Source organism: Sus scrofa, chromosome 7 (assembly GCF_000003025.6).
Source record: "Sus scrofa isolate TJ Tabasco breed Duroc chromosome 7, Sscrofa11.1, whole genome shotgun sequence".
Taxonomy (NCBI): Eukaryota; Metazoa; Chordata; class Mammalia; order Artiodactyla; family Suidae; genus Sus; species Sus scrofa.
This window is the reverse complement of record NC_010449.5, coordinates 62,273,854-62,300,819: the sequence shown is the minus strand read 5'-3', so window position 1 is coordinate 62,300,819 and position 26,966 is coordinate 62,273,854. Positions and strand designations below refer to the sequence as shown.

At 37.1% G+C, this 26,966-nt stretch overlaps 1 protein-coding gene across 1 annotated transcript in view; it reads left to right on the top strand.

Moving 5' to 3' along the window:
* TTC6 (tetratricopeptide repeat domain 6) overlaps window positions 1-26,966 on the top strand; it is a 215,976-nt gene that overhangs the window by 143,684 nt on the left and 45,326 nt on the right. Inside the window, exons 15-22 of the mRNA XM_021099129.1 lie at window positions 5,399-5,568; window positions 10,416-10,536; window positions 11,970-12,120; window positions 19,801-19,883; window positions 20,780-20,856; window positions 21,785-21,945; window positions 24,919-25,053; window positions 26,552-26,701. Of these exons, the coding sequence (XP_020954788.1) occupies window positions 5,399-5,568; window positions 10,416-10,536; window positions 11,970-12,120; window positions 19,801-19,883; window positions 20,780-20,856; window positions 21,785-21,945; window positions 24,919-25,053; window positions 26,552-26,701 (1,048 nt within the window). The remainder of the gene's footprint in view (window positions 1-5,398; window positions 5,569-10,415; window positions 10,537-11,969; window positions 12,121-19,800; window positions 19,884-20,779; window positions 20,857-21,784; window positions 21,946-24,918; window positions 25,054-26,551; window positions 26,702-26,966) is intronic.

The following is a 26,966-nucleotide window of genomic DNA, read 5'->3' as shown; positions in this document are numbered from 1 at the left end:
GTCTATATTTTTCTTGATTTATTTCTATATGTTCAGTATTGCTTAGTATTACCTTAGGATAATTCTATTTTAAGCTTTGTGTTGCTAGTGTATAGAAATGCAGTTGATAAATTTATATTGACCTTGTTTTACAGCAATCTGACTAAACTTATGAAATATAATGATTTGTATATTCTTTTGGATTTTCTCCATCTGCAATCATATCATCTGCAAAACATACCACTTTTATTTTCCAATCTTTATACTTTTTATACCTTCCCCTGTTTTTTCCTTATTGTATTCTTGGAACAGGAAAGGTGATAGCAGTCATCTTTATCTTGTTTCTAATCTCAAAGGGAAGTATTTTACTATCAGATATTATGGTTAAATTTCTTTTGGTTATTATATATATGTTAAATATTTTTTCCATCTCTTATTTTAATTTATTTAATTTTTTTTGTTTTTTTGTTTTTTTTTTGGCCACATCGGCAACATGTGGAAGTTCACAGGCCAGGAATCGAACCTGTACCTCAGCATTGACCTGAGCCACTGCAGTGACAATGCTAGATCCTTAAGCTCATGTGCCACAAAGGAACTACAATCTCTTATTTTTAAGCTTTCTATATTGTTTTGTTTTAAAAGTATCTTTTGAAAATAGCATGGAATGGAATTTTGTTTTTTAATCAGTATGACAATATCTTTTATTTGTATATTTGGTCCATTTGTATTTCTTCCCTGCATCTACTCACCTTCTATCTAGAATAATTTTCCTTTTATATATCCCTTTACTTTAGTGCCAACTTGCTAGTAATGAATCATCTCAATTCTTGTTTGTTTGAAAATATCTTTATTTACCTATGTTCTTAAAGATTATTTACTCTTTTCTGCTTGGTATGTAATTCTAGTTTGGCATTTATTTTCTTTTAGCACTTTGAATATATTTCAGTGTGGTGTCCTATAGATTCCTTTTTTTAAAGTGAAAAAAAAATCAGTAATCAGTGCCTTTGAAAGTAATGTGTCCTTTTCCTCTGGTTGCTTTTAAGTTTTTCCTATTGTCTATGGATTTCCAGCAGTTTTTCTATATTGTGCATAAGAGAGATTTTATTTTTACTTATTTTGTTTATGATTCATAGGCTATTCAGTGAGTCTAATCTTTCTGGCCTCCGTGATTTTTGGATGACAGATCAATTATTAATCTTAACTGAGTATTCCAAGTACATGATGAGTTGCTTCTCTGTTACTGCTTTAAAGATTCTCTCTTTGTCTCTGGCTTTCAACAGGTTAATTATGATATGCCTCTGTGTAGATTTCTTTGAGTTTATCCTACATGGAATCATTGAGTTTCTTGGATCTATATTTTCATTTCTTTCATTAAATTTGGGAAGATTTCAAACCATTACTTTTTAAAATGTTATTTCTGCTCCTTTACTATCTTCTTTTCTTCTGTGACTTGCAATGTATGCTTATTTTTGTATGCGTGATAGTGTTCCAGAGATCTCTTGGGCTTTTTTTCTCACATTCTTTTCCCTGCTTTTTCATCTGGATCATTTGATTGTCCTAATTTCAAGTTTCCTGAGTCTTCCTTTTGCTTTTTCAAATCTGTTCTTGAAACCTCTAGTGAATTTTTATTTGTTTTTGAACTCTTCAACTTCAGAATTTCTATTCGGTTCCTTCCCCCCGCCCCAACAATTTCTCTATCAATATCTTTCTTGATAACCTCTATGTGTTGAAACATCATTCTCTTAGTTTTCCTTTAGTTCTTTATCTATGATTTCTCTTAACTATTTGAGCATATTTAAAATAGCTGATTTAAAGTCCTTTTTTTTTTTTTTTTTTTTTTTTTTGTCTTGTTAGGGCCTCACCTGTGGCACATGGAGGTTTCCAGGCTAGGGGTCAAATTGGAGCTGTACCTGCCACCCTATGCCATAGCCACAGCACCATGGGATCTGAGCTATGTCTGTGACATACACCATAGCTCACAGAAATGCCTGATCCTTAACCCACTGAGTGAGGCCAGGGATCAAACTTATGTCCTCACAGATACTAGTCAGATTCATTTCTGATGAGCTATGGCAGGAACTCCCGATTTAAAGTCTTTTAAGTTGATTTTAAGACAGTTGATGTTAAGTCTTTAAAGTCTTTGTCCAATGTCTGGGCTTTTCTCTAGGATGGTTTCTGTTTATTTTTATTCTCTGAATGGGCCCTGTTTTCTTCTTCCTTTGCATTGCTTATAATTTTTTGTTGAAAAGTAGTCACTTTTAATGTTATACTGTGGTACCTTTTGATATCAGATTCACCTCCTCCTCTTCCAGCATTTTTTCACATTGCTTCTTGTCATTCATATTGTTTTTTTTAATGACTTTTCTGAACACCTTTTGTGAAATCTGTACTCTGTTATGTGTGGCCACTGAAGTCTCTAGTAACTTAGTTGGCAGCTAGTGATTTGACTGAGATCTATTTAAACACCTGGAACAAATTAACCAATCAACTGACCAAACAGAAAGAGTCTCAGTCTTTGCAGATTCACTCTGTTTTGGGGTACTTCCTCAATGCTCATCCAGACAACTTCAGTGCCTTAGCTTTCATGTCCTACTTGCACAGAGTCTGAATTAACCAGAGGTGAGAGCTTAGGGTATTCATAAGTCTTTGCTGTTTATGCTTCCAGCCTTGGGTTTGCATGTGGCCTTTAGATTCTCTGCTGTAAATGGAAACTTTCTAAAGCTCATATTCCCCTGATATCTCCTTCTCCAGCTTCTTTGTCTTAGGGTTTTTGGTTTATCAGTTGTTTTCCCCAACCATTATCCCTTGGCAGCAGCTAATACATTTGCCTTTAAATAGTTTCGATAAACACCTGCTAGGAAGTCACATCAGTCCTGGAAAAGCTCTAAGGCAATTAAAACAAAGAGAAACGTTTGAGCTGATCTTTCAGTGATTCACAGACGATCAAAACACACAGCTCCAGTTCTTTGAGAATAAGATTCGTATTATTCCCACCGTGGGTCTGGGAAGTTGGGGAGTGAAAGGGTAAGTTAGAACACCACAGAACTCTCTTACCAAAATTCAGCAGTTTTTCCTCCTTTACTAAGCACTCTCCTTGTTGTCCTAAATTTTTAATTAGATTCCAGGGTTCTAAAAGAAGTTGATTCTGACAAGTTTTTTTCCAGCTTATTCATTGCTTTTGTGGAAAAGTGGAATTTCAGAGTTCCCTATTCTACCACTTTTGCTCTACTCCGATCTCCCAACTCTTTTTAATCATTGTGTCAACTTTAACTTAATAGTGTTGGTGATAATAAGAATCATAATATTTTGAATTTAATGAGAACAACTTTGCCTTTTACCAAGCAACATCACAGTTGTAATTTCTTGAACCATTTATTTTTTAATTATTTCAAGAGAGTATCTTTTTATTCCTATTTAAATTTTTCTCCTGTGATCTACTTATAAGAATTTTGTGTTAATGGGCTTTCTAATTTTGAAGGATAAATGTCTCTTGGCCATCATACATTTTTAGATAGGATATTATTAAACTATATTTTAATTCTCTTTGTCTTTCCTTTTTTAAGATTTTTAAATCTATATTCATAGTAAGATTGTCCACTAGTTTCATAGCCAAATTTTGATTTCAGGATTTGGCTACTTTCTCAAAATGAATTAAGTTTTATCTTTTTCTTTTCTTAGAAACATGTCCTTTAGGATTGGGTAATTTTTATTCTTTGAAAGTTTGAAATAACTTCTAAAATTATCCTCAGCTTTCAGTCATTTGAAGGAAGGGTAAACTTTTACAAAGTTTATTTATTTATTTATTTGTTTATTTATTTAGCTGTTTAGAGATGTATCTACAAGTGTGGAAGTTCCCAGGCTAGGGATCGCATTGGAACCACAGCCACAGCAATACAGGAGCTGAGCTCTGTCTGTGACCCTCACCACAGCTCCTGGCAATGCTGGATCTTTAACCCACTGAGTGAGGCCAGTGATTGAACAATACATCCTCATGAATATTAGTCAGGTTCTTAAACTGCTGAGCCACGACAGGAACTCCCAAAACTCTTTTAAAATCTTCTCTTGTTATTGGTCTAGTTATTGGTTGTCTACTTCTTAACTTAAAGGTGGATTACTTGCAGGAAAGCATCCAATTAGTTGGAGAATAACATATAATATGGTATTATCATATAAGAGGCCTTAAATACCATTTAGATGTAATATGGTATTATCATATGAGGCCTTATATACCATTTAGATGTAATATGGTATTATCATATAAGAGGCCTTATATACCATTTAGAAGAATTTAGTGTTATGGAAGCATTATCAGCAAGGGCTGTTGAAAGTTTTTGGGAAAAGTGACCATTATTATCTGATGATCAGCTCTTATCACTCAACATAGGAGTGGTATAAAATAGTAGCTCAGTTGTGATCTGATGAGGGTCTGCACTATTGAGGCAGTAGAGATGAAAGAAGCAATAGGTGTAAACATCAGTGTATTTGAAGAATTGACATAACTTAATGGCATCCTACCAAAAATATTACTAAAGGTTTATTCTGTTAGATTTTAAGTTCAGAATCATATGTATACTGAAAATAATTAGTAGTATTCTTTAGCAATCAGAAATTATTAAAAATAAATACAAGATTCTTAGATTCACCAGAAAATAAATAAGACATTTCTTATTAGATGGGGTTAAAAAATATTCTGCTCCAGGATAAAATATCCTTAGGATGCTTAGTGATTTTGAAAGACTTCTCTTACTAGTCTTCCAACATAATGGCTATACTCTTTTCTCCAAATTATCACTGTTTTTATACTATAACCTTCCTGAACATCTTTTTTCCTCCTCTTGGGTTAGCTTCTTCAGAGAAGGCAACCTACTAGCTTTTTCTTCCTGTTTTTTCTTAATTATCTTTATTATTTTAGTTCTAAAGGCTGATTTGCTTTATATTCTTGAGTGATCAAAAATGAGATTTTAGGAGTTGATGTAAGTCAGTGAAAATTTAGAAATTAAATTCAGGGTTAATGGAGTTAGAATTCAATTCATAAAACTGATGAAATAGCTTTTATCTCTGTATATAAAAGCAGTCTCACAATTATTTGCATGTATCTTCTGAGTATCTTGGGTGTATCATTTGTTTTTATTGACACACCTCTCTGAGAAATGTAAGAAATATAATAAAATTGATAACAATATAATTAATATATACATATCCTTAATAGGCACATATTTTGATAGATAATAAAATATAATGATTTATTTATAAAAAGTTCACATCCTTTTTGCTATTAACATCATAACTAAACTTTCCTGGAAAGCAAAAAAGATATAATCATAAATTGTTATTCAAATATAAAGTTAATTTATAGGCTTTCCAAAAAGAGAAAATTTATATTACAATACATGTTAAAATAATTTTTTTCTTTTTCTAGGACATACCGAGGGAGAGCATATTTTAAACGGCACTTTTATAAACAAGCAACTCAAGATTTTTCTATTGCAATTCACTTAGACCCTAATAACTGGTTAGCATTGTATTATAGAGCCTGCTTATTTAGAAAGAGTAACCCTCTTAGAGCACTACAGGATTATAGTGTTTCAGGTACTTCACCTTCAACTGCATATATATGGGAATTTAATCTGAGCTCACTTTCATGGAGTTCAGTACTAACAGATGACTAATGTAATATGTTTATTATTATATAGTTATACATATACATATATTTAGTTAATATATTTATATACTGATAAGCTATAGTAGTTTGGTTAAAAGTGTTTCTAATACACCCTTTTAGTGTGTGTAATGTGTATAAATTTACATGTGTATAACTGTGGCAAAAGGGAATATCATATCTAAGAAACCTCTTTCTATATATTGAGTTCTATTTCTGGAAATCCAGGTCTATTACCTAGTCATCTTGCTAAAATAGCAGTGAATTTTTCCCTGCTGGGCTGTGTCCAGACAATGGGTGAGTCAAATTCAGAGTTTTTTAATCCTTAAACCAAAAATGAGCTTTGAATAAGAAGATGCCAACAGCTAAAAGTGGCCATTTCCACCTTACCCAGACCCATTGCATTCTGGGCATATGAATATGTCCAGCACAATTCTGGGCATAGAGTAAGTGCTCAGTAAATAGTTTCCAGCTGAATAAATTAGTCCATCCTGACTGGCAGATTCCAGCTAGAGTTCCAACACTCCAGACATGCTGTATTCTTCAGGGTATAAATTACTGGAATCCCTTCATCCTAGATGAGACAAAATATAGAGATTAAGGAAACCCCAAGAGTCTTACGAAGAGAACACATAGAACCAGGGAAAGCAGTCTAAGATGATTGTTCCTTGTTATCTCTAAGTCCATTTGCCTTCTGAGGTCACCCTTGCCATGAGTATTCAAATAAAATAATGGCCATACTACCCAAAACCATCTACAGATTCAATGCAATCCCTATCAAATTACCCATGACATTTTTCCCAGAACTAGAATAAACAATCAAAAAATTTAAGAGACCCAGAATTGGAAAGGCAATCTTGAGAAAAAAAAAATGAGCAGGAGGCATAATTCTCCTAGACTTTAGACAATGTTACAAAGCTACAGTAAACAAGACAGTGTGATACTGGTACAAAAACAAACAAACGGACCAATGGAACAGAATAGAGAACTCAGAAATAAACCCAGACACTTAGCAGTCAATTAATCTTTGACAAAGGAGGCAAGAATATAAAATGGGAAAAAGACAGTCTTTTAAGCAAGTGGTGCTGGTAAAACTGGACAACTCTATGTCATTCAATGAAACTAGAACATACCTTCATACCGTGTACCAAAATAAACTCAAAATGGCTTAAAGACTTAAACATAAGATAAGACACCATCAAACTCCAAGAAGAGAACATAGACAAAACACTCTCTGACATCAACTGTACAAATGTTTTCCTAGATGAGTCTCCCAAGGCAACAGAAATAAAAGCAAAAATAAACCAATGGGACCTAATCAAACTGACAAGCTTTTGCACAGAAAAGAAAACAATAAAAAAATAACAAAAAGACAACCTGCGGAATGGGAGAAAATAGTTGCAAATGATGCAACTGACAAGGGCTTTATCTCCAAGATATACAAACAAGTCATAAAACTCAAGGCAGAAAAACAAACAACCCAATTTAAAAATGGAGAGAAGACCTGAATAGACATTTCTCCAAAGAAGGCATACTGATAGCCAACAGGCACATGAAAAAATGCTCAACATCACTAATTATTAGAAAAATGCAAATCAAAACTACTGTCAGGTACCACTTCACACTGGTTAGAATGGCCATCATTAGTAAGTCCACAAATAACAAATGCTGGAGAGCATGTGGAGAAAAGGGAACCCTCTTGCACTGTTGGTGGGAATGTAAGTTGGTACAACCACTATGAAAAACAGTATGGAGGTATCTTAGAAAACTAAATGTAGAACTAACATATGATCCAGCAGTCCCACTCCTGGGCACATAGCCAGACAAAAATTTCTTTGAAAAAGATACACGCACCTGTATGTTCATTGCAGCACTATTCACAATAACCAAGACATGGAAACAACCTAAATATCATCAACAAATGAATGGATTAAGAAGATGTTGTAGGAGTTCCCGTCGTGGCGCAGTGGTTAATGAATCCGACTAGGAACCAAGAGGTTGCGGGTTCGGTCCCTGCCCTTGCTCAGTGGGTTAACGATCCGGCGTTGCCGTGAGCTGTAGTGTAGGTTGCAGACGCGGCTCAGATCCTGCGTTGCTGTGGCTCTGGCGTAGGCTGGCGGCTACAGCTCCGATTAGATCCCTAGCATGGGAACCTCCATATGCCGCAGGAGTGGCCCAAGAAATAGCAAAAAAAAGACAAAAAAAAAAAAAAAAAGATGTTGTATATATACCCAATGGAATATTACTCAGTCATAATAAAGAACAAAATAATGCCATTTGCAGCAACATGGATGGAACTAGAGACTCATACTAAGTGAAGTAAATTAGAAAGAGAAAGACAAATACCACATGATATCACATATATGGAATTTAATATATGGTACAAATGAACCTTTGCACAGAAAAGAAACTCATGGACTTGGAAGGCAGTCTTGCAGTTGCCAAGGCAGGGGGCAGGGGAGGGAGTGGGATGGACTGTAAATTTGGAGTTAGTAGATGTAAACTATTGCATTTGGAGTGATTAAGCAATGAGATCCTGCTGTATAGCATTGGGAACTACATCTAGTGATTTGTGATGGAGCATGATGGAAGATAATGTGACAAAAAGAAGGTATATATGTATGTATGACTGGGTCACTTTGTTGTACAGTAGAAAATTGACAGAACACTCTAAACTAGTTATAATGGAAAAAATAATAATTTTTTAAAAAGAGAAAGACAAATACCATATTATATCACTTATATCTCGAACCTAATACATGGCACAAATGAACCTATCTATAGAAAAGAAACAAACTCATGGACATGGAGAACAGATTGCCAAGGGGGATGGGGAGGGAGTGGGATAGACTGGGAGTTTGGGGTTAGTAGATGCAAACTATTGCATTTGGAGTCAATAAGCAATGAGGTCCTGCTATATAGCACAGGGAACTATGTCTAACCACTTGTGATGGAACCTGATGGAGGATAATGTGAGAAAAAGAATGTATATATTTGTATAATTGGGTCACTTTGCTGTACAGCAGAAATTGTCAGAACATTGTAAATCAACTCTAATAAAAAAAATAACTTAAAGCCCATCATATGTGCTGAGAGGAGTCTGGTGCTCTCCCTTTTGTTTCCAGGGCTTCCTGGAAGAAAGAACCAAGGATTACTGTTCATTTCTCTTGCAATCTTTGTATCTAGTGTCTGCTTTCTGATCGATTCTCCATTTTTGTTCACCAATTCACTTCTTATGGCTACTGTCTATTACTAACTCTTTTAGGGTTCAAAGGATAAAGTTAGCCCAGGTAATTTAAAGTTGAAATTGAAAGTTAAACATCCTTATTTCTGTAAGTTTATCTTACCTGTCCATCTGTCATCTGGCTGACCTGTCCATCTGTCATCTGGCTGAACCTGTTTCTTCTTGATTATCCTAAAAGCCTCTTTTTCATGTTTCCTCTCCTCCAAGGATCCTTTGGGATCCTCATTCCCTCTTTTCTAGGTTATAACAATAATGCAGAGATCTGTGTTATCTAATTATTAAGGACAGACCAGCTTGATTTTGGCCTCAATCCTCTCTTATAGGCTAGCCTAAGGAGTTTTATCTTCCACAATCAAAAAGGACCCTCAAGATATTTTTCTAAGATAATAATATTATCTAACATACATTAGGCATTTTACTACTTGCCAGGCACTAATCCAAATGCTATGTGTAAGGAGTGTCTCAATTGCTCTTCAGAATAATGCTATGAGGTAGGTACTATTATCATCCCCACTTTATTGATGAGTAAACCTAAACACAGAGAGATTAAGTAATTGTAACATTTTTTTTTCCTCAAGAAGAATGTTTCTATTTTTCTAGAGCAACCACCAACCCTGCAACTAACTTTCTTCTTGTTAGGCAGTGGTATTGTTAACTGAGCAGTCAGATAGCATTAAAGTGACTATTTACTTAATCTGTATGATCATTGCTTAACACTAGGTATACTTCCTCAAATCTAGTACTGCAAACATTTATGTCCCGCATGTGAACATTATGTGCATTTTTTTTTTTTTTGCAAAATTTTTCCTCTTTAGCCAGAATATGCTTGAGAAGCTTAGAAGATGCGGATCAAAAGTAGCAATCTCATCTCACTCACTGCATGTTTTTGAAGGTAGAGGGGAACCAGTAAGTGAGGAGACATGAGATGACCTCTAGACTGGTCACTAATAAGAGCCATACACATGGTGTCCTGAGAAGAGGTTATCTTTGCACGATGCTTCTGTTATTTGGGACATGCATAGTCAAATTGCCTGCCTTAACTGCAAGGTCTGCTTGCACTGGAGTGGCCTCTTTGAGCTGCCCTTCCTGGCTTGTGTGTATAAGCCTTACCTCTGCTTGTATCAGAGCCTGTTCTTTGACAGTAACGATGCCTTCCTATCTTTCTAATAATAACAGGCCATCAAGGGCAGTGGCACCTTTCTGACTGCAATTCCTCCATCTTTGCACTGATTTGCACAGTCAATATACCTGGCCCTTTGGACCTTAATCTCTTCATTTGTAAAGTGAGTGGTCTATCCTAGATTACCATCAAGATTTCTTCCAGCTTTAAAGGATTTGTGAACTATGACAGTTCTTATAAACAAATACATTTTTAAATATATTATTTTTTACTCACCAGTAATACTCATTATAGATATTTTTTATTTTATGTAGTGTTTAAAAATAAGAATAAGTAGGAAAGAGTATCAACTAAAATATAACTCAGGTGTATTTGTTTAGAATCTGAATAAGATATATACCTTTATTTTTAAGCTCTCATAAATGATGGCTATGAGAATCTTGCTTGTTTTCTACATCGGGGAATACTCTATGCAGATCTCAAACTTTGGTTGCTAGCAATTTGTGACTTTGAAGCTGTTATTTCTCTAGAAAGGTACATTTTCCTTTTCATTCTTACTGATTTCACTTTTGTTTATAATTAAGAAAATACCAAAATGAAAGAAAAAGCTTTCTCTCCTCATCATTGCAAAAATGAGACAATGATAAAATCATCCTAGAATTAGAATATGACCTCTGAAAATAAGATTACTTGGAAAATAAGAATTGTTCTCACCATACGTGTGCCTCAGATGCTTTTGTAAGTTTTAGAAACCGAATGGATTTGATAGGAATTTAAATCTATGGATAACAAAATCAATAAGTAAAATTGATAAACTAAAAGTAAAACAAACAAAGAGTAAGTAGTTAATAAGAGTTTGGGGATGCCCAGGTTAGAATTTTTTTGAAGTTAAGTTCATGAAAAACTGTCATCAAGTTTTGAAATAATGGCAAAAATTCTGCTTGACATATTATTGCTATGAACAATATATGACTTTGGGGGAGGGAGGGATCCTCTATTTAGAACTTCTAACTACTTTTTGTTTAGTAAAGCAAAAGTAAATGCCATTAGAACATAGGTTCAGGAAGAAACAGACTGAAAGTTTTATGTACTAGTTAGAAATTCAGGCTGTAAAAAATAGGATTTAAGTAATTTCTCTTCTTTCCAAAGGAGCATTCATTAAAATGGAAAGTGTCAGAAAGAGTAGCAAATTGTGCCAATTCTGTGCCATTTGGCAGACTGCTTTGCTTAGCTTATTTAAGGTAAACTTTGATCGTGACTCAGGAGAGCCATGGAGCATGGCTCCAAAATGGCCACAGTGGTTTTCTTTTGGATATATTCAAGTCAGGAAGAGAAAGAAATGAGTTTCAGTTGCAGAAAGCCAGAAAGTGGGCAGTAGGCAAAAATTCAGGGCTTCTATGATTTCAGGCTATAGGATGTGTAGTTTTCTCATTTTGAAAGAGGCATGGAACAAATCATTTCTAAGGACATTTCTGCATTGAAAATTGTTTGATTCTAAGAGAGCAAAACATTTATTTGATACAGAAAAGCATCTGGGTTAACACCTCTATGGAGAGAATTTTTAACCCTAAGCCATGAGAATACTGCAGTTTCTCACTATTGCTCACCCTTACTCATGGTGAATATAATGCATCCTGAGGCCAAGACTTCTAAGTTGGAGAAAATTAAGATTCTATGCAAGATAAGTTAAGTCAAGGAAAAGTGAAATATTCCTAAGAGTCTAAGAGACTTCAGGAAGCCTTCCCAGCACAGGACTCCACAAATGTTTATTCCTTATGAAGAATTTTATATAGGTTTTCATAATTTTTAATACAAAGTAGTTTAATTTACTTTGCTTTAGTAAAACATTGAGGAAAAAAACCCTGGTATAAATTGATGTACATATTTCATTAGGTTCAATTATAATTGGAGAACATTTGGAATAATTAAAATGTCTAAGAAGATTTTGCTTTCTCATTTTTTTTTAGAACTGTTACTTTGCCTTATATAAATATTGGCCTCATATATCTGCTACACCTGGATAACTACATTAAAGCTATATGGTATTTTTCTGAAGCTATTAGACATGACCCTTCATATATTCAAGGCTATATTTGTCGAGCAGAAGCCTATCATAAGGTATTTAAGGTTTGAGAACCTTGATTTTTAAAAAGAGTTTTAATTTTTCTGAATATTTGATATAATTTAAAATACATCAGTGTATTCTTTTTCTGCTGATTCCAAAACCCATTGCATTTATAAGCATTTCATATTAGGTATAGTTAGCTGTAATTATCCACTTAGAAAGCCTCTCCTGATGAGGTGTAAATTTTTGTCTTTCATTTAAAAAAAAAAATAATGCCTGTTTTTTTTCTTATTACAAAAGCAATATATACTTATCACGTGTAATATATGTATGCAAATAATAAATTTAAAACCATTCATAATTTCATTCTCTACTAACATTAAAATTTTTTTATTAAAGTATAGTTAATTTACAATTTTATGCCACTACTGTTAACACTTTAGAGTCCATCAGTTTGTGTGTGTGTGTGTATCTTTGTGTGTATGAGTGTGAGTGGACAAGTTAGTTTTGTGCATAGAATGGGATCCAAATCAACACACTTTCCTTTAAATTTTGTTTAAATTTTATAAGTCATTTAAAATTTTAGAGGGGAATATAACCTTAGTGTAAAATTCAAACGATACTGTAAATAGTAAAAGTTCTCCCTGACTTCAACCAAGACTGACATCCAGAGATAAACACTGCTAGCTGTTGTGTATGCCTTTTAAAACAGTCATCCCTTTTCACTACTCTCCCACTAGCTACCCAGTCCACGATACTGTCATTTCTTACCAGGATTATTTCACTAGCCACCTGGTCTTCTTGCTTCTGTTCTTTATTCCTTTTTTCATGGGTTTTTGAAACAGCAGCCAAAGTGATCCTGTTAAAACATAAATCAGATTATTTCACTTCTTGCCCTGAACCCTTCAATAGCTTCTCTTTGTGCTCAGAATAACAGCCAAATCCTGCAAAAGCCCAAGGAATGTAAGAGCTCCTGTAAACTGGCTCTTCATTATCTTTCTGCCCTCATTTCCTTCAAGTCCTCTTGTCACATTGGTGTCAGACAGGGTAGCCTGTTATGCTGTGGATAAATGACAATAACAAACAAAACCTTAAATCACCATCTCAAAATAGCAAAGGTTTACTTCTTACTCATACTTCCTATCCTTTGGGCATTTGTTGGAGGATCTGTTCTCATTGTCTACATCTTGGGACCCAGTGGGGCTACAGTCCCATTGACAGTCCTTTTTTAAAAAAATTTTACAATTTTTATTTTTCCCATTACAGCTGGTTTACAGTGTTCTGCCAATTTTCTACTTTACCACAAGGTGACCCAGTCATACATACACATAGACATTCTTTTTTCTCATATCATGATGCACAATAATAAGTGAGTAGATATAGTTCCCAGTGCTATACAGCAGGATCTCATTGCTTATCCATTCCAAAGGCAATAGTCTGCATCTATTAACCCCAAATTCCCAATCCATCCCTCCCCTTCCCCCTTGGCAACCCACAAGTCAGTTCTCCAAGTCCATGATTTTCTTTTCTGTGGAAAGGTTCATTTTTGCCTTACATTAGTTTCCAGATATGTGATGTCATATGGTATTTGTCTTTCTCTCTCTGATTGACTTCACTCAGTATGAGAGTCTCTAGTTCCATCCATGTTGCTGCAAATGGCATTACTTTGTTCTTTTTTATGGCTGAGTAGTATTCCATTGTGTATATATACCACCTCTTCTTAATCCATTCATCTGCTGATGGACATTTAGGTTGTTTCCATGCCTTGGCTGTTGTGAATAGTGCTGCAGTGAACATGCGGGTGCATGTGTCTTTTTCAAGGAAAGTTTTTTCCAGATACATGCCCAAGAGTGGGATTGCTGGGTCATATGTTAGTTCTACATTTAGTTTTCTAAGATACCTCCATACTGTTTTCCGTAGTGGTTGTACCAACTTACATTCCCACCAACAGTGCAGGAGGGTTCCCTTTTCTCCACACACTCTCTAGCTTTTGTTATTTGTAGACTTACTAATGATGGCCATTCTGACTGGTGCGAGGTGATACCTCATTGTAGTTTTGATTTGCATTTTTCTAATAATCAGTGATGTTGAGCATTTTTTCATGTGCTTGTTGGCCATCTGTCTATCTTCTTTGGAGAAATGTCTATTAAGGTCTTTTGCTCATCTTCCATTGGGTGGTTGGCTTTTTTGCTGTTGAGTTGTAGAAGTTGTTTGCATATATTTTAGAGATTGAGACCTTGTCATTTGCATCATTTGAAACTATTTTCTCCCATTCCACATGTTGTCTTTTTGATTTTTTTTTATGGTTTCCTTTTCAGTGCAAAAGCTTTTCAGTTTGACTAGGTCCCATTCGTTTATTTTGCTTTTATTTCTGTTGCTTTGGGAGACTGATCTAGGAAAACATTTGTGAGGTTGATATTAGAGAATGTTTTGCCTATGTTCTCTTCTAGGAGTTTGATGGTGTCTTATGTTTAAGTCTTTAAGCCATTTTGAGTTTATTTTTGTGCATGGTATGAGGGTGTGTTCTGGTTTCACTGATTTGCATGCAGCTGTCCAGTTTTCCCAGCACCACTTGCTGAAAGGACTGTCTTTTTCGAGTTTTATATTCTTGCTTCCTTTGTCAAAGATTAATTGACCATACTGCCTTCATGTTTTTTCATTTGGTTTTCTGTCTGCTGTCCTGATTGGGTGATTTCCATTATTCTATCTTCCAAGTCACTAATTCGTTCCTCTGCATATTTATTCTGCTCTTTAGTGCCTTTAGCTCAGTTTGTGTCTCTGCACATGAATTTCTAATTTTTCTGTGTTCCTCCTTATATTTCCTCGTTCTTTTCTAAAGGAATGTGCATTACTGTTTTTATTTGCTGTTAATTTCTTGATATTCAGCCTTAATTCCTTCGTATTTTCACCATCTATCTCCCTTTTGGACTCAACGTCTGTCAGACTGTAGAGGTCTGATTCATTATTTGCTGCTTCAGGTGAATTTTCCTGTTCCTTTAACTGGGAATGGTTTCTGAGCTTCTACATCTTGATTATGTTTTTCTTTTTCTGTGAGTTTAGGGAAACCAAACTGTAGTCTTGGAGGGCTACTTCTATGCAAGAACACCCCTTTGTATTTTGTGCAGGTTTACTATTTATTTCTGGTGTGGGAGTTTGAGTATTTGCTGTTTCTTTCTTTGGTGTGAGCAGGCTGTTATCCTTAGGGTGCTGAGTGTGCTTCCAAGGAGAAGGAGGCCATGGGTAAGGCTAGGAATCAGTGCCTGGTTGCTGAGCTCTTAACAGCAGCAAGGACCTGCAGGAAGGTGGCACAAGCTATTCCTATTGCAGGGCCCTGGGAAGCAGTAATGAGCCTAGGCAGATTGACAAGGTGCCCAGAGCATTTAGCAGTGTCAGTAGCAGGATGTGTGAGTTCCCAGGGGAGTGAGAGCAATAACAGGTCATGTTCAATTGCAATGCCCTCCTCTGAGGTGATAAGAGCTGCAAGTGATGCCTGTTTAGGGACCCCTAGTGGTAGTGGGCCATGCCCACCTCTGGAGTCAGTGAAAACTGTGGTGGTTTGCCCCCACCACCTGCAGACTATGCAAGAAGCACTCTGTCTCATTTATCCCATACAGGAGGTGTTGCACCAGCTGCTTCTAGTTGTAGGATCTTGGGAAATGACAGAGTTTAAGCAAATGGACACTGCCCAGAGCATTCAGCAGCGGCAGCAGCCGGGCTGGTGTGCTCCCAGGGTTTGAGAGCAACACCAGGTGGTATTCGGTCACAGTGCCCTCTTCTCTGGTGCCCTTGAGGTGATTAGGGCTGCAAGTAGTGCCTGTTTGTGGACCCCTAGTGGTGGCGGGCCACGCCCACTTCTGGAGTCAGAAATAACTGCAGTCCACCTATAGACCATGCAAGAAGCACCTCATCCTGCTTAGCCCCCACAAGAGGTGCTGCACCAGCTGCTCCTCATTGTAGGTTCCTGGGAAGCGGCAGTGATCAAGCATGTGGGCACTTTCCAGAGCATTTGGCAGTGACAACAGCAGGGCAGGTATGCTCCCAGAGGAGTGAGAACAATAATGTGTGGTGCTTGGTTGCAGTGCCCTCTTTTTTTTTGCTGATCTCTGAGGTGACTGGTTTGCAGGTGGAGCCTGCTCACAGGCCCCCAGTGGTGGCAGGTCATGCCTCTCTCTGGTCTCCAAGATGACCACTGCTGTCAGTCCCTGCTGGCTATATATCATGCAAGAGGCACCACATCACACTTAGCCCCCCACTTCCCTTAGCCTACACAGGAGGTGCCTGGCCACCCGCAGCCTGCAAAAGAAGCGCCCAGTCTCCAGTAGCCCGAGCATGTGGCTTCTTGCCTTAGTCTGCACCAGAGGCACCCTGTCCTCTGAGAGCCTGTGCTTGTGCTCACAGAGATTCCTATGGCGGTCTGCTGCTCCTCCTCTTGCCCTCCCCAACAATGGTGCCTTGCCCCTCCTGTGGGCCTAGACCTCCTCCTGGGTTCCCTCTGCTGTGGCATCCTACTCCCCAGACCGTAGCACACCACTTCCCTGCCTGTGGCACAGAGCTCTTTAGCCCCTTAGGGTGTCCCCACACAGCAAACCCTAGTCCTCTCCTTGGAACTGAGCTCTGGAGCCTACATCTCAGCACCCAGCCCCGACCTGAGCATCTCAGGCCCTGGTGTCCAGGGTGGTGGCTCAGATGATCTGTGCCACTCTCTTTCCTTTGCTATCCTCAGTCCAGCTGCTGTGCTTTTCTCGGTGACTTTTAGGTCCCTCTGTCTCTCCATCAGTCAGGTGACTTCCCAGAGTGTGGGTTCCTTTCCTCTTTCACAGCTCCCTCTCAGGAGGGCTAGTCCTGTCCTGATTCCTTTTCTCTCTCTCTCTCTCTTTCTTTCTCCCTTTTGTTCTACCCAGTTATGTCAAGGGTTTCTTGCCCATTTTGGAGATTTAAGTTCTTTTGCCAGCATTCAGTAGATGTTCTGTGCGAGTCATTTTAACATAGATGTGTTTTTTCGATGTGTTTGTGGGAGAAGGTGAGTCTTACTCACCTTACTCCTCTGCCATCTTGATCTGCATCCCCATTTAAAGTCCTTATGTGATGGAGGCAGAAGACCTCGGGCCATTTTGGTATTGTCCCCAGGGAAAGTTTGCTCTTGTTTCCTGTTGGGAAGGGTATGTGGCCCTTTTGCTTAATTCCCTGTCGATGGAGTGAGGGAAATTGGAATTTCCTCTGAGCATATTTAGAAACCAGAGCACTAGCATAATATCAAGGTGTGAGGACATATAGTCAAAAAAAACCTCAATTGTTCTGAGGGGGCAAAGATCTCTACACAGTAATGGTGAGTGAATTATATAGTATTCACTCTGTAGCGTATTTATATAATCAATAAAAAGAATAATTAGAACTACACCAGGAGTTCCCGTCGTGGCGCAGTGGTTAATGAATCTGACTAGGAACCATGAGGTTGCGGGTTTGGTCCCGGGCCTTGCTCAGTGGGTTGACGGTCCGGCGTTGCCGTGAGCTGTGGTGCAGGTTGCAGACGCGGCTCTGGCGTAGGCCGGTGGCCACGACTCCGATTAGACCCCTAGCCTGGGAACCTCCATATGCCGCGGGAGCAGCCCCAGAAAAGGCAAAAAGGCAATAAATAAATAAATAAAGAACTATACCAAAATCAGGAGTTCCCATTGTGGCTCAGTGAGTTAAAGATCTGACATAGTCTCTGTGAGGATGTAAGTTGGTGCGAGTTACACTGGGCCTGGATCAGTGAGTTAAGGATCCAGCGTTACCATTAGTTGCAGTGTAGGTCACAGATGTGGCTCAGATCCAGCGGTACTATGGCTTTGGTATAGGTTGGCAGCTACTGCTCTTATTTGACCCCTAGCCCGGGAATTTCTCTATGCCATGGGTGTGGCCATAAAAGGAAAAAAAAAAAAAAAAAAAGAGAACTATATCAGCTGATTTGGAGGGATTTCCAGGAGATATACTTGAGTTAAAAAAAAAAATCAGGGAGTTCCCGTCGTGGCGCAGTGGTTAACGAATCCAACTAGGAACCATGAGGTTGCGGGTTCGGTCCCTGCCCTTGCTCAGTGGGTTAACGATCCGGCGTTGCCGTGAGCTGTGGTGTAGGTTGCAGACGCGGCTCGGATCCCGCGTTGCTGTGGCTCTGGCGTAGGCCAGTGGCTACAGCTCCGATTCAACCCCTAGCCTGGGAACCTCCATATGCCGCAGGAGCGGCCCAAGAAATAGCAACAACAACAACAACAACAACAAAAGACAAAAAGACAAAAGACAAAAAAAAAAAAAATCAGATTTAGAAGAGTATAATGTGTGTACAGTATGATCCCCATTAGATAAAGGAGTGACAAACCAAACCCTATGTATGTATATTGATGAATACATGTGCCTGCAGTGTTGGTTCAGCCTCCAGGGTAAATCTGATATAAGGCTGCCTAGAGAGGTCCAATCCCAGGAAAGGTTGTGAAGACCACAGAGTCTCCATCATTCCCAACCAAGGTTTTCTCAAGGTGTAGATTTGGATAATTGGAACCAGGTGGCACAATGCAGACATATGATGAGGTAGTTTATTAATTATATCAACTTGATCAGAATCAATGTGAGAAGCAGCAGGGTTGAAGTTCCACAGTAATTCTTAAATTTATTTGAACATCTCAAACTCCTTCCTTCTTCTTCTTTTTTTTTTTCTTTCTGTCTTTTTTTTCTTTTTAGGGCCGCACCTGTGGCATATGGACGTTCCCAGGCTAGGGGTCTAATTGGAGCTGTAGCAGCAGGCCTATGCCACAGCCGCAGCAACTTGGGATCCGAGCTGTGTTTGTGACTACACTACAGCTCATGGCAATGTCAGAACCTTAACCCTCTGAGGGAGGCCAAGGATCAAACTCACAACCTCATGGTTTCTAGTCAGATTCGTTAACCACTGAGCCATGACGGGAACTCAGTCAAACCTTCCTTTTGAATTCCCTCTTTTGACTTAACCCACTATTTCCTCCAAACACTTTGTATCATTTTAAACAGGTGTTGTCTACTTTTGCACACAAATAAATTTTGATCACCATTCAGTGGTCACCATATTAAGAAGAGTTATTTGTTCCCAGCTTCGTTTTTCTGGGATCTGTATAGTTCCCCTTTTGTAATATTCCCAATGTTTGTACGTATTTGTGCAGATCCAGCTTATGCTTCTATAACCAGTGTTAAGGACAGAATCAATGTTTACTTTTCATTGTATGTTGATTTTAAACAACTTTTTTCATCATTCTTGTATTTTGTTTTACTCATTCATTTTACTCAATAAGTGCAAACTTGTTTTTCTTCCCTTACTTTTAATAAAAAGTGTTATTTTTTATTTTACCTTAACGTTGCAAGCTGGTTTATTAGGATGAGTAAAATCTGATATAAAAGGTGTTATGGTTGAGGGAGAAAAACTGAAAATCTAAACAAAAAGGGAAAACAAACTAGAATGTATGATATAATTTTTTTTTAAACTACAGATATGTGGGTCTGGATAATCATTCTTTAAACTTACAAGATAATTTAAGAAAAACCAAAAGACTTGGCTTCATGATTTTTTTTAGCTTCTCTGTATCCAACTTGCTTTGAGGATTCTTTAGAAAAACATGTGTTTTAGGAGAGATTCCTGCAAAATTTCTGTATTGATAGGTGGGAGGGGATGAATATCAGAAAGGAAGCAATCAGTATTATGAGCTAAGTTTCTGTTTATTACTCAACAGATGCATAAATTGAAAAAGGCAGTAAGAGAATTGTCTCATGCTATCCACCTTCAGCCAGATGGAATCCAACTGTATATCCTAAGGTATGAGCATGGACATAGAACTCTTGGGATAACTTAGCATTTGAACTAGCTGTTGGAATCCTTAGATCTTTCTTGATTCTTGCCGCCTCCTTTTATATTTAATCTCCCAGAAGTGGCTATCTCCCAGCCAGCAAGTCAGATGTAGTTATTGTTTTTGTTTACATTTAAGATAACTTATAGCCTAAGATAACCAGATCTCTCCCTTTATACCATCATTGCATCAAAACACAACTGTCTAATGTTTAAGTACTTTGAAGCCTCTCTAAGATTACTGGTTAAATAGTTATCACAGATCTCATGAAAATAAGGTAACATATTTTGGTTGTATCCACAGAGGTACAAGGTATAAGCCTCAAATAATTCACTGAAAAAAAAAAACCACGACGCATTAAATTGTATTTCAAAAGCAGTAGAGCTTGCCATGAAGAGACCTATTGCAAATTATGAGTTACTACTACCAAAAATTTGTTGCAGTTACTAACATGTGAAATGGATTTACAGATGTGGGAAAATGGATTGGAACAGTGCTTTCTTAGAAGTTCTTGAACTTCTTGCAACTCTTGAACCTCATTTTAACCATTTATGTAAACATTTCTCCTCTTTTTTCTCCCTTGAACTGTTTATATTTTTAAATTTCTCAGCAATATAGTAGAATGTTTTAAATATTGATAAGTACAAAAGTTTTTTTTTTTGCAGTTTAACATTTCCTAAACTAATTGTTTCTTCTCATATCTCCATGCTAATTGGCCTATTTAAACTTACAAAAAATGTTTATAATTTTCAAATTTCTTCTATCATATGTATATATGCATGAATAAATATTGGAATTTAACATTTTAAGTGAATGTAAAAACTTTATTTTAGAAAAGTTACTTTTAACTAAAATTTTCTTCCAGAGGACAGTATCTTCTTAGGATGAAACGTTATGATCTTGCAAAGTTCACTATTTATCAAGTAGCAGAAATGAACAAAGGTAAATATAATTAATGCAAAATTATTGTCTATATTTAAAAAGAAATACTTCTTTAAATTTTGCTGTTTTTTTTTTTCTTTTTCTTTTTTTCTTTTCGCCTTTTCTAGGGCTGCTCCCGCGGCATATGGAGGTTCCCAGGCTAGGGGTCGAATCGGAGCTGTAGCCACTGGCCTACGCCAGAGCCACAGCAATGCGGGATCTGAGCCACATCTGCGACCTACACCACAGCTCACGGCAACGCTGGATCCTTTAACCCACTGAGCAAGGCCAGGGACCAAACCCGCAACCTCATGGTTCCTAGTCGGATTCGTTAACCACTGCGCCACGACGGAAACTCCCTTCTTTAAATTTTGTATACTATTTGCAATAGCTAAGTATAGACAGGGTAAAGGATTCACTTGAAAGTCAAAGTTAGATTTGAAACTTTAAAATTTTAGTTTCACTTGTACATAACCAGTTTGCAAAATGCTTCATAACCTAATGAATTTTGTGAGGAGATTATTGTAGGAAATACCAGGGTTACAGGATATTTTTTTGTTTGTAACTGGAATGTCTTATTGTTTGTTGACAGTAAGTAGATTTTAGTATATCATATTGATTCATTAATTCATATTGTAAAAACAGATTATTGAATTGCTTGACATCCTTAAATTAATTATATTCTAAATCTTAGGAGTTTCCACTGTGGCACAGTGGGTTAATCTGACTGCAGTGGCTTGGGTTGCTGCAGAGTTGTGGGTTTGATCCTCGGTCTGGCATAGTGGGTTAAAGAATCCTATGTTGCTGCAGCTGCAGTGTAGGTTGCAGCTGTGTCTTGGATTCAGTCCCTGGCCCAGGAACATCCATATATCCATATGTCATGGGTGTGGCCATTAAAAAAATCTTAAATACTTGGCAAGTTTATTGATAAACTTTTCTCTCCTTTTAGGTCTCATTGAGTTGAGTCCTACACAGCAAGCACTCATTTATTCATTTTGTGAAAACCATGATAAAGCTATTCAGGTCTTAGAAGGCGTCATTATGAATAAGCCTGAGGTCACCATGTATGCTTTGTTAGCAAAAACTCAAATGAAGGCCAAGAGAAACAAGGTGAACAGTCTTGAGTAATATTTATTAAACCTATTAATGGAATTTCGATATTGTGCTTAGAATTACTGCTTACTTTTTTTAATGAAATTATGCAATTTATTTATTGATTCTTCTGTTAATTAACATTTGGGTTGTTTCCTTTTATTTTTATTCCTCTTAAGAGTAAGGCTGCTGTAAATATTCATTTTCATGTCTTCTGTTAACATTGCTGGTAAGTAGAGAATGTAAATGTTTAACTTTCAGGAAAATGGCATATTGTTCCATAGGTTTGTACCAATTTATTCTTCCACCTGTAGTGTATAAATGCTCCTGTTGATCTCTATTCTCTATGACAGCTGGTGTGGTCAACTTTATTTTTGTCAATTTGGTGGGTAAAAACTAATGTCTCATTGTGGCCTTAATTCACATTTCTCAGTTTGAACAAAGGTTGAGTGTCTTTTTATATGTTTATAGCCACTCATATTTCTTCTTCTATCAGTTTCCTGTATACATTTTGTCTTAATTTTTTGCATTGAAAAAAAATAAGTTCTGTGTATTAGTCCTTGATTGTTTAAATGTATGCCATGCCTCCTCTTGCAATTTGTGGCTGGTTTTAAAATTTTCTTTATGATGTCCTTTGATGAAAAGAGGTTCTTAATTTTAATGTAGTTGAATATATCTATTTCTTGTTTTGTTGTCACAGCTCTCAAAAAATTCCTGTTTAAAAAATCCCTTTCCACACCTAAGTCATAAAGATATTTTCCCATATTTTCTTTCATTAAGTTTAAAAGTTTTGGAAGTTCCCATTGTGGCTCAGCAGGTTAAGATCCCGACATAGTGTCTGTGAGGATGTGGATTCAATTCCTGGCCTCACTCAGTGGGTTAAGTATCCAGCATTGCCACAAGCTGTGGAGTAGGTTGCAAATGCAGCTGGGATCTTGTGTTGCCATGGCTGTGGTGTAAGCCTGAAGCTGTGTCTCTGATTCAACCCCTAAGCTAGAAACTTCCATATGCTGCAGGTGTGGGAATAAAAAGAAAAAATAAAAAGTTTAAAAGTTTTGCTTGTTTTATTTAAGAACTTGCTCTACCTCAAGTTGATTTTTTTTTTTTTTTGAGTGTGAGATAGTGACAAAATTTCAGTTTTCCTCATGTGGATACTAAAATATTCCAGTATCATTTATTAAAATGTTCTCCTAACACAGAAATCTGAAGGGGTCCATCTGTCCTATTGCAGCTTTTCATGTATGTGTGGATCTGACTTGGTGCTCTCCATTCTGTTCCTTTGGTCAGTTTTTCTACTCCTGGCCTAGTAGTACAATGTCTTAACTGCTATAGCTTTATTGTAATTCTTGATGTCTGGAAGAGTAAGTCTCCAACACAATATTCTTCTCCAGAAAATTCCTGGTTATTCTTAGGCCTTTACATTTCCATGTACCGTTTAAATTCAGATGTCAAGAGTCATTAAAAACCCTGCTGGAATTTTGACTGAATTGTATGGGATCTCTAGATTATTTTAGGGAGAACTGACACCCTTATGATATAGAATTCCTTTCTTGGAATACTCCTATGTTTACTTTAACCCCCTTGCCTCCCTACATTGCTCTGCTAAAAACCTGAGGTCGCTTCTCATTTCCCTGTTTTACCCAATACAATGCAGTCATGTTCTCCTTTCTAAATATCTCTCAAATCCACTTCCTTTCTCTATTTCTTTGGTCATCATCCTAGTCCAGGATTTTAATTTTGCTTGAGTTATGTAACCGTGTTGCACTCTCCCAAGCCTTTATGCACACGGCCACCACAGTACTGTGCTCAGAATGTAGATACTAGCCTTACCTACAAGCCCTACCAGAGCTTCCTGAGGAAACGTTTTAGAGAAGTGAAGGAAAGAACAGTGGGACATCAGCTAGAGGAGGAATCAGGAGAAGGTGGAGATATGTTCATCTTAACTTAATTGTGGCCGAAGAGGTTATGGATTCAAGGAGACAGTGAAGGGGCAGAGATCCAGAACATGATGGAAATAACAGGTTTCCCAGGTGAAGCAGGTTGGGGGTCAAGGTACCCGCTTGTGGAGTTAGCCGTGAAAAGGAGAAGAAAGGAAACCATTCCAAGACAGGAAAGAATAAGATGGATATGAAAAAGATACAGAGACTTTGCAGCCAAATGCTCTGCCACTGAGCTATATCCCCAAGATATATAGAGACTTCTTAAAGTCAAAAAGAGGGAAGTCTTGAGAAGGTGATTTTTTTTTTTCTATGGCAAGGTGAGTGAGGATGGGATGCTGCATGCTGAGGTGGGCTGTAAACCTATGGGCACAAAGGACATGGCACATCCAAGTTAAACCTCATTGTTTCTTTAGCAATTTACAGTAGTTAGCAGAAATGGGCTGAAGAGTCATAAGTATCTATATTTCTATATAGATAAATACATTGAGTAACTATCAAAAGGTATTTCTAGCTGGAAAATTGAAGTTTTTCCTTAATGAGATTCAACCATTTATTTTTTTTACTTTTTATTTTTATATTAGTCTTTTTGCCATTTCTTGGGCCGCTCCCGCGGCATATGGAGGTTCCCAGGCTAGAGGTCCAATCGGAGCTGTAGTCGCCAGCCTACGCCAGAGCCACAGCAATGCGGGATCCAAGCCGTGTCTGTGACCTACACCACAGCTCACGGCAATGCCAGATCCTTAACCTACTGAGCAAGGCCAGGGATCAAACCCGCAACCTCATGGTTCCTAGTCAGATTCGCTAACCACTGAGCCACAATGGGAACTCCGAGATGCAACCATTTTGACGCGTTAGTTTAAATGGGTGATTTCTGATGTTAGTTTACTTTCTGGTCCTCTTCCTGTGGTGCGCCTCCAAGGTCTGTGTCTGCACCAGGTCTCGTGTCCTCATGCGCTCAAGATTCTTTTTACCACTTAAGGCTGTCATGTTACATGAATATTAAAAAGAAACATTCCGTCCCTCTCTCCCTTTCTTTTTGAAATCATTATAGGAAGCCATGAAAATGTTTAAAAAGGCGTTGGACATCTTTTCTCACTCTGACAAAGGAGCAGATGCTGTGGCTGTTTCAGCAGACTGTCTGTACCACTTGGGTCTTTGTTACATGGAGGAAGGCAGCTTACAAATGGTATTTTGTGTAATTTAGGAACATAGGTTATTTATGACTTTGGAAATTTTTCCCATGCATTCAGTTCCATTTCTGAAAGCTACCTAAGCAGTGAGTGACTAGACCAGAGCTTCTTATAAAACTTGGCTTACTGTCATCAGTCTACACCCTGCAAAACCTACTGCATTGCTTTGTTTGTGCAACACATTTTTATTCATATCTGTCTGTCTACATTATTCTAAAGACTATGTGTTTTCCACCAAAACAATAAATTTAACTGTAAGAAGTTATTATAGCATAATAATTTCATCAATTTACTTATTAAATTGTTAAGTACTTTCAATTGAGTGCTTCAGCGTAATGTAGAATAAATGGCAAATGGTTAAGGACACTGTTTGATTTCCCTTATTGGCAACTGAACAATTCAAACCAGAATGAAACTGGCTGTTAAGATGGCAAGATTCATTGAAAATGAGTTGATTCAATTATTATGTATTTACCCAGTATTTAGCTGTTTTACACAATTCTCCATTTCAAAATTGTCAATGAGGAGTTCCCCTTGTGGCACAGCAGAAACGAACCTGACTAGTGTCCTGGCCTTGCTCAGTGGGTCAGGGATCCAACATTGCTGTGAGCTGTGGTATAGGTCACAGGCGCGGCTCAGATCCTTCATGGCTGTGGCTGTGGCTGTGGCCAGCAGCTGTAGCTCCGATTCGACCCCTAGCCTGGGATTTTCCATATACTGTGGTTGTGGCCCTAAAAAGCAAAACAAAAACAAAAAAAGTCAATGGTACGATAAATATGTAAAATATTTTATATTTTCTGATAGCTATTTTTTTAATATTCCACAACTACACACACATACATGCCTACACCATTCCAGTTCTTATGTTCATAGGGGTGGACAGTGTCTGAAACTTGCATATTTATTACCTTAGGAAAGTGTTGTACTTAATTGTTCCATTAAGAAATTACAATAAACCTGTTAAAATGGCAAATTTCTGTTCTATATGTTTTACCACAATAAAAACACTATTAAAAAGAAAAAAATACAATAAATATAAGATTAATTACAAATGTTTTTAATGTTTTTAGCCCTTTTGAACAAGCAGAGGAAACCTACCTTTGCTTCAAAATGTTGGAAAAAATCTTGGAGTTCTGTTGTTTCGAAATTTTATAACTATGTATCTGCTGGCCCATATGGAAAATAAATGTAATTTCTTCTTTGAAGAAGCTCAATATGGGGAATAATGATTAAAATTACATTTCCCAAAATATTGTAATTACATACATGGATTATGTAGACATTAGTCTGGGAATAAGGGAACCTGTAAATTATAATAATAGACTTGGCTTGTTCGTAAATATTTTTCTCTGCAAGGTTTACTGGAAGAAATTTATTTAGAATGACCAAAAAGTAGAATGAAAACTTTTCAACAATAGTTATATATTTTAATTTCTTAACATTTTAAATATCATCTCACTAAATGATTTGCTTTTTAACAATCTGCTCTTCTAGGCTTTTGATTCTTTTACAAAAGCTATAAAAGCAAATCCTGATTTTGCAGAAGGCTTTTATCAACGTGGGCTTTGTAAAGTAAAACTCCAAAAGGATAGCTCCATTCTGGATTTTAATCGTGCGATTAACCTTGATCCAAAACATTACCAGGTATTTAAGTGAATAATTTCACTGGTTAAATTTAGTAAAACTAAAACTAAACTATTTAAAACTTTTAAATCTTTCAATGTTATTGTTATTAGTTAGCAATAGTTACTTATACCTACTTTTCAGGTGTTTTAATACTCCATGTTTCTGTATTTCCCCTTGAACAAAAAATATGATTTCCAATAGGAATATTAAATAGGTTAAAAGTGCTTTGTGAATTGCGGTGTATATAAATTTTGTTAATATTTTAATTTACCTATTGATAATT